The sequence below is a fragment of the Macrobrachium rosenbergii genome, chromosome 46, assembly GCF_040412425.1.
Source record: "Macrobrachium rosenbergii isolate ZJJX-2024 chromosome 46, ASM4041242v1, whole genome shotgun sequence".
In the NCBI taxonomy this organism is placed as follows: Eukaryota; Metazoa; Arthropoda; class Malacostraca; order Decapoda; family Palaemonidae; genus Macrobrachium; species Macrobrachium rosenbergii.
Genome location: NC_089786.1, coordinates 9,531,701 through 9,539,304, shown reverse-complemented (window position 1 = coordinate 9,539,304; position 7,604 = coordinate 9,531,701). Strand labels below are relative to the sequence as shown.

At 38.4% G+C, this 7,604-nt stretch overlaps 1 protein-coding gene across 1 annotated transcript; it reads left to right on the top strand.

The window, feature by feature from the left end:
- Nucleotides 1-1,808: 1,808 nt before the first annotated feature.
- On the top strand, nt 1,809-5,175 carry LOC136830121 (uncharacterized). The gene is made up of 2 exons (XM_067089312.1): nt 1,809-1,949; nt 5,002-5,175. The coding sequence occupies exons 1-2, from the start codon at nt 1,809-1,811 to the stop codon at nt 5,173-5,175; spliced, it is 315 nt and encodes a 104-aa protein (XP_066945413.1).
- The last annotated feature ends 2,429 nt before the right edge of the window (nt 5,176-7,604 follow it).

Below are 7,604 nucleotides of genomic sequence, written 5' to 3'. Positions count from 1 at the left end.
TGAGGTTTGAAAGGCCAGGAGGAAAACCTCGCAGTTGCACTATGAATCAGTTGTTAGGAGAGGGTGGAAAGTAAGATGGAAGAGAAAATATGAAAGGAGTTCCAGTAAAAGAAACGAAAGGGGTTGCATCTAGGCACCGAAGGCACGCTGCACAGAACCTTAAGTAATGCCTACAGTGCACCGCATGAGGTGCACTGATGGCACCAACCCCCTACGGGGCGAAACATTTGTAAAACGACTTTAGTTTCAACGATTGGCCATGGTTTTCTTAACAGTCATTTCATGCCCTTAGCAAGATCGATTTCCCTTACGATCTCTGCGCATTTTCTTTCTAAGCAATTACACGAACCGATTAAGTAGCCTCTACACATATAGAGGAATTTGTCTATTTTTTTCCTCCTATCTCAAATTTCATATCCTACAGGACACTACGACAATCATTTCCTCGAGAAAAGTATGTATTTTTCTTAGGGTCTGTGCAGTTTCTTTCCAGACACAAGGATTGCTTAATTCGACCTCTTCACACACATAATGGAGTTGTCTTGCTGTTTCCTTTCGCCCTTTCAACACACTGTGGAGGTTGTCTGGTCATTTTCCCTCTGGTTTCTGCTAACCAATATCCCACAAGATACACATAACAATCTTTTCCTTAATTATTCACAGCCCCTTACGGTAACCAACAAAATCATTAATTCACAAAAGAAGGCCTTTTGTTCTTGGCTGTTCTTCATAATTTCTGGGTGACAAGGAATAATCTTTTTTAAAAACATCGACAGGTGCACAATCATCGCGGGATCATCAATCATCGATCATTAATCATTCATCTCGGGAGGTCATTAACTCATTTCCTCCAAATTACAAAATGCCATGCCCGCGCAGGCCATCATTAGCAGTCCATAGTTACCAGTTTTCCTAATCACTATCAGCATCAGCATCGGAGCAATCACCATCACCGCCATGTTTGTTCCCAGGGACCCTTTCGGTTAAACTAAACTACATCGGCAGCAACAATAACAAAAATAATGATGCTAAATATGATGATTATCATCACTGTTCATCGTCATCCGGAGAGCCAATTAATCATCACTATCAATATTTTTATGCCGTCTAGAAATCCATTATGAAGAATTTATTCGTGACTTAGAAAAAATTAACACTAAATCGTGTATATACTGTAGTTTCCACTCCCTCCCCCCCACAAAAAAATACAAAAGGACACGGAATGGATACTAAATATGTTTGAAACAGATAATAATAAGCTTTGTAAAATTGTAAGTAAAAAATCGGTTTATATTTGCATTTGCCTATCCTAATCACAGGGCCTGATGTACAGTAGGTATTCATGTAAATGTGAATGTTTGAATGAAAACATGAATTTCCCTTGTAATTATGCATGTAATTGTGTATTAAAAACCGACTTTACTCAACCAATTATCAAATTCATAACCAACCGAATCACATACTTATCAAACATATATTGCCCTTCAAATTCAGAAACCTCTTCACCCCCACCACCACAAAACCCCAATGCCCTATATATACACCCAGCCTCACTCCCCCTTCCCCTAACACCCATCCCAGCCCCCACAGTCCAACCTCACACATCCAATCAAGTACAAATCCATTGAAAATCCACCATTTCGACTTAGGCCTAGCCACGAGATACACTCCTCGTTAAATAGGGTGCTCTATGGACGCAAGACAAGTGCGGGGCCGAAATTAGGCCTAGTTTAATCGGTATCTGAGAAAATATTGTCTATTAGGCGTCACACTGGGACTCGGTTGGAGGCCGTCAAAACATCCACGGCATGAATCGGAGGATGATGCTCGGCCTCGTAGGCTTACGGTGCAGGAGAGGAGGAGGAGGGGGAGGAGGAGGAGGAGGAGGAGGAGGAGGAGGACACGCAGATGGTGGTGATGGTGGTGGTGATGATAATGACGATACTCTTGTTTGTCAATGGATAAATGAACTAGAGGATATCCTGATGCTGGGTATAAATTACTATTGCCACTAACATTACTAATTAGATACTATTACAAAACAGCACCAGTAAGAGAAAGTAAAAAGAAATCAGAATAATTAAACGTTTTATACAACAGGTTTCCCTTCAGATAATAGTAGTAGTAATCATAATCATAAAACAATAATAACAATAATAATATTGTCTTTACTTTCTATTATTAAAAACAAAACCTCGAACATAACGAACAGTGCAAAAACACTGTGTGGAAAAATCTTTTCAGAACAGCTTTGTCCTGTTAATATCGCATTGTTTATATATAACTGCACCCTGCAACTGTACAGTACATTATATGGCCTTGAAGTGAATTTTAATCCATTATTATTATTATTTTAATTATTATTATTATTATTATTATTATTATTATTATTATTATTATTATTACCACCATAACTCATATACGGCACAGTGTATCTGTCGAAGCTAATGTTGAAATTCTATAAAAACTAAATTTTAATAAAAATACAACCAAGGAAAGTTTAACACTAGTGCATAGCAGAGAAGTCAAAGGGGCGATATACGTAAGCAACGACGACGTGACGTTCATGAAGCTTCAATTAAAATCGGAAGTTAAAGGATGAAAGGAGAGAAGTGGTTCTAGACCTGATCTGGATGGGTAACCACTCTCTCGATTTTGTCTGAAACTCTCCTTTTGGGATTTGCTCAGATGATCAAGTTTTTTTTATATATATATATATATATATATATATATATATATATATATATATATATATATATATATAATAAGGAACTTATTATCTCTTTTAATACAAAAATTCATACGACTAGATATCATCTTCTCTCTCTCTCTCTTCTCTCTCTCTCTCTCTCTCTCTCTCTCTCTCTCTTCTATATATATATATATATATATATATATATATATATATATATATATATATATATATATATATATATATAATGTATATACCTATATATATACATATATATGTATATATATACATATATATACAAATACATATATATATATACACACAAATATACTGTACATCTATATATATTTATATTTATATACATATGTATTATATATTATATATATATATATATATATATATATATATATATATATATATATATATATATATATAGAGAGAGAGAGAGAGAGAGAGAGAGAGAGAGAGAGAGAGAGAGAGAGAGAGATTAATTCCCTCCTCTTCGAACGCTGATCGTTATCCCTGAGCGCGCCCATCAACCCCATATACATTCTTGGCCCCGTTCTCCCGCAAGAGCTCTTTCACGCCCTCATGCCCGCACGCGGTTGCCACGTGCCCAAATGAGCACCCTCCTTCGGCCGAGTGTTTGCCCTTTTGCCGAACGTGATGCCGACGACACCTAAAGACTTGAGAAAGAATGTTTATTCGACTCCAATAACAAGAACAAAAGTTTCCCAGAGAATTGCTGTTGCATTGCCTGGAGTGGAATGTATAATTTTGGCCCAAGGCCAAACGCCGGGACCTGCGAGGTAATTGAGCGCTCAAAGGGAAATTGATGAGCGAAAGATTTTAAAAGTGTAACAAGGAGAAAAGCTCCCAGTTGCGCTATGAAACAACTGTTAGGAAATGTGAAAAGTAAGATGGAATTAAGGAAACACGAAGAGAGGTACAGTAAAGGGAATGAAAGGGGTTGGTGTTAGGGGCCGAAGGAACGCTGCAAAGAACCTCAACTAATGCCTACAGTGCACCGCATGAGGTGCACTGACGGCAATACACCCCTGAGGCAGTTGCAACGTCTGTGTTATTAGTTTAATCAAGGCAGTCGTTACCAGGTTGAAATGAAACGATCTAAATGAAATGGAATGGTATCTACTGTACTCATCCTCATCACCACTGCTGCCAATATTTATAGTTATTATAATTATTATTGCTATTCGTTACCTTTCATTTTTGGCTATGCACCGCAGGGAGCGAATATTCTAACTGAATTCATCAATACATCGTCATCATCATTATTACTACTATATTTTTACGATGGAATGAGAAAGAACTGCTTATTGTACAGACGATTACTTATGCATAAATCAATTTGGAACCTCTCTTATCTCTTCCCTTGGAAATTACACAATTCACTTCCTGTCATACCGCACTTTATCGTGTAGACTAAAAGAATGTAATCAGAGTCAGGCGATTATTTTTTAGGTAATATATTCAACAGTCAAAAGGTCAAACAATTCGATATAAAATTATGGTAAACAGACTATCGATCATCTCCCCTGACTTTCCAGTATATCTTACATATGACGAAAAAGTTGTAAAAATATTGGACCTCTCATAAAATCATGAAATCGCTTAGGCGATAATATTATTATTCTATTGAACTTTCAGTCCTTTATACTCAATGATGTATATACCACCAATCAACAATGCATCGGATTAATTAAGTTATCCACAAGTCAATGGAGTATTTCAATCTATCATTTAAAAAGACAAGAATGATTTTGAAGAAGTAAAATCTTTGCATACAAGCTCACACAACTTCACATTACACCAAAACTATCTTATTTTTATCCTTCATTTTTAAGGGAAGATTTCATGTTCTCACGCACATCCACAAAGACTGATTTCTCTCTCAACCCAGTTTGTTTGCCCTCAAGGTCATCCCTCCCTCGTCCCAAATACCTCCTGAAGTAAATCTTGGACAAATCGTCCCTAAACAAAAGTTGGTCAAAACAAGCACGAGTCCTTTCTCTCCTCCCCATCGATCAAAAACTTCGCCTCTTTGGTTACAGAGGAGACAAGATGTTCCCACCTCCGAACACTCCACTTGGGGCATCCCGGAGCGTTGTGTCTGAAAGAGAGAGAGAGAGAGAGAGAGAGAGAGAGAGAGAGAGAGAGAGAGAGAGAGATGGTGGTTGATTGGTTTAGATTAAACCGGCCTTATGCCAACACAGGCCCCTGCCCAAAGAGCGGTAAGTTGTTAAAGGGAATAGGCCTGGTGTGAACCCTTGGATTTTCCCAACAAACAGGGGGGAGGAGGAGGAGGAGGAGGAGGAGGAGGAGGAGGTGGAGGTGGTGGTGGTAGTGGAGAAGGAAGAGGCTGTGGTGGAGGAGGAGGAAGAGACTGCGGTGGAAGAGCAGGAGGAGGAGGAGGAGGTGATGGTGGAGGAGGAAGAGGAGATGGTGGTGGAAGTGGAGAGTGAGGAGGAGGAGGAGGAGGAGGAGGAGGAGGCGATAAACTACAATGGCGAAGAATTAGGAGAAGAAATACACACTTGTTTGTTTACCCCTAAAAGGCCAGTCTGTTTCTACTGCTAAACCATGTTGTGTTTAGGGAATACCAGGTCCTGGGGAATACTTAGGCTTGGAAGGGCAACAAGCGTGAGGGAGGCATGTGGGCATAATTGAATCGTAATCTGAGCCCTTAAATCTCTGACAGTCACTACCTTTGCGGCAATCATTATCAAGATAATAAAGGTTATCGCAATAACAGTTTTATTATGTGCCCTCGAGAGTATTCGAAGCACTCAGACACAATACAAGATGGTTCCAAATACACAAGAAATCTGTCGGTTACTTTAAGCGGAGTTAGAACCTTATAATAATAATAATAATAATAATAAATAATAATAATAATAATAATAATAATAATAAAGTACCTGTACTGAACCACATACATTTACAGAAGACATACACAATAACAAATGAAGGATAAAAATATGATAGTTTTGGTGTAATGTGAAGTCGAGTGAGCTTGTATGCGAAGATTTTACTTCTTCAAAATCATTCTTGCCTTTTTAAATGATAGATTGAAATACCCCATTGACTTGCGGATAACTTTATTACAGCTCCACAGTCACGTGCAAACTGAATTGGAACTTTTTGGGGTCCTTCATAATTTTGTGAAAATGATAAAAGGGAATCAAGTAGCCTTTAATTCCCCTGAGAGGAAAAGCATCATACTATTTCCTACGCTCCATTTCCTCCTGATTACCATGGCCTTCACTTTTATAAGGAAGTAAGTCAGCTGTGGTGGGCTGCCAAGGTAAATAAAGTTTGAAGCCATCCCCTCGAAATAAAAAAGCGAATGTATATATATGTCCGTGTGTGTGTGTTTAGAATGACGTAACGACCCCACTGCCAACTTTTGCAAGGAGCTGTAACTGGATACCAGCGTTTGCTGGTGTCAAGAAAAAGGACGGCGGGCTGACAACCGCATCCCTTAAAACTTACTAAGACACCGGAAGGTGGTACCCTTCTAGCGCCACCCCTAAATTGGGTAAAAAAGTATGATGATGGGGACAGAGAAATCCCGAAACGTTGCTAATGAGAATAAAGATGATGTCACGGATTTTAGTTATACACACATAAATACAAACATATATAAACAAAGACAAAATCCACGAAGGAAAGAGAAACACTGGAGTGCTGCGAGGCCTTTCGACTGTCGTCCTTTACTTAACAGAAGGTCTACTAAGTAAAGGACGACAGTCAAAAAGGCCTCGCAGCACTCCAGTGTTTTCTTTCCTTCGTGATTTTGTCTTTGCTTATATATTCATCACGTTCCATATTTTCGTGATTCAGTTATACACAAACATATATATATATATATATATATATATATATATATATATATATATATATATATATATATATATATATATATATATATATATATATATATATATATATATATATATATATATATATATATATATATTGTATATATAAATATATATACGTGTGTGTGTGTGTGTGTGTGTGTGTGTGTGTGTGTGTAGTGGAACATAACTAAAGCAATATACAGCAGCTCCTTGAAAAAATCATATTTTTGTTTTTCTCCTCCTTTCGAAATGTCAACCAAAACATCAAACCTGCAACTGACATCTTCACCCACCCATCTTCCATCATTCTTGTCGTTCAGACTCTATTCTCATCGACAACCTTTCTCCACCGTTATCCATCTTCTTCTATTCCCTCCTCCCATCAAAGCCGTCTGCTCCTCTCCGCCAGGGCTGTCGCGAGCTGTCATTCAGAGGGTTACGACCGTGTAATGAGGAGCAAAGAGGAAAGGATCAGATGAGAAGAGGAAGGATGGCAGGAGGGACTGGGGATTGCTACACAAGAGGAAAGAGGTACTACGGTGTGTATGAAAAGAGGAAAGATTTATTACTAGTGTATGAAAAGAGGAATGACAAGAGGAGAGAGGTACTGCACTGTAAGAAAAGAGGAAAAAGGTATGACAAGTGGAAAAGGTACTAAGGAGTGTATGACAAGATGAAAGCTGTACTAAGGAGTGTATGAAAAGAGGAAAGAGGCAGTGCGCTGTGTAAGGCAAGAGAAAAAAGGTACTCAAGAGTGAATGACAAGATGAAAGGCGTGCTAAGGAGTGTGTGACAGGAGGAAAGAGGTACTGCGGAGCATTTGACAAGAGGAAAGAGGTACTGCCAAGTGAAAGACAACAGGAAAGAGTACTGCAGAGTGTAAAGTAAGAAGAGATGCTACGGAGTGAATGACAAGAGGAATGAGGGAAAGTGAAGGCAAATCTAATAAGAGACGATAAAGATAAAAAAAATAATTTAACTATCAAGAAGGTGGCGAGAGGTGCCACGTACCACTGATCTAAAGAAAT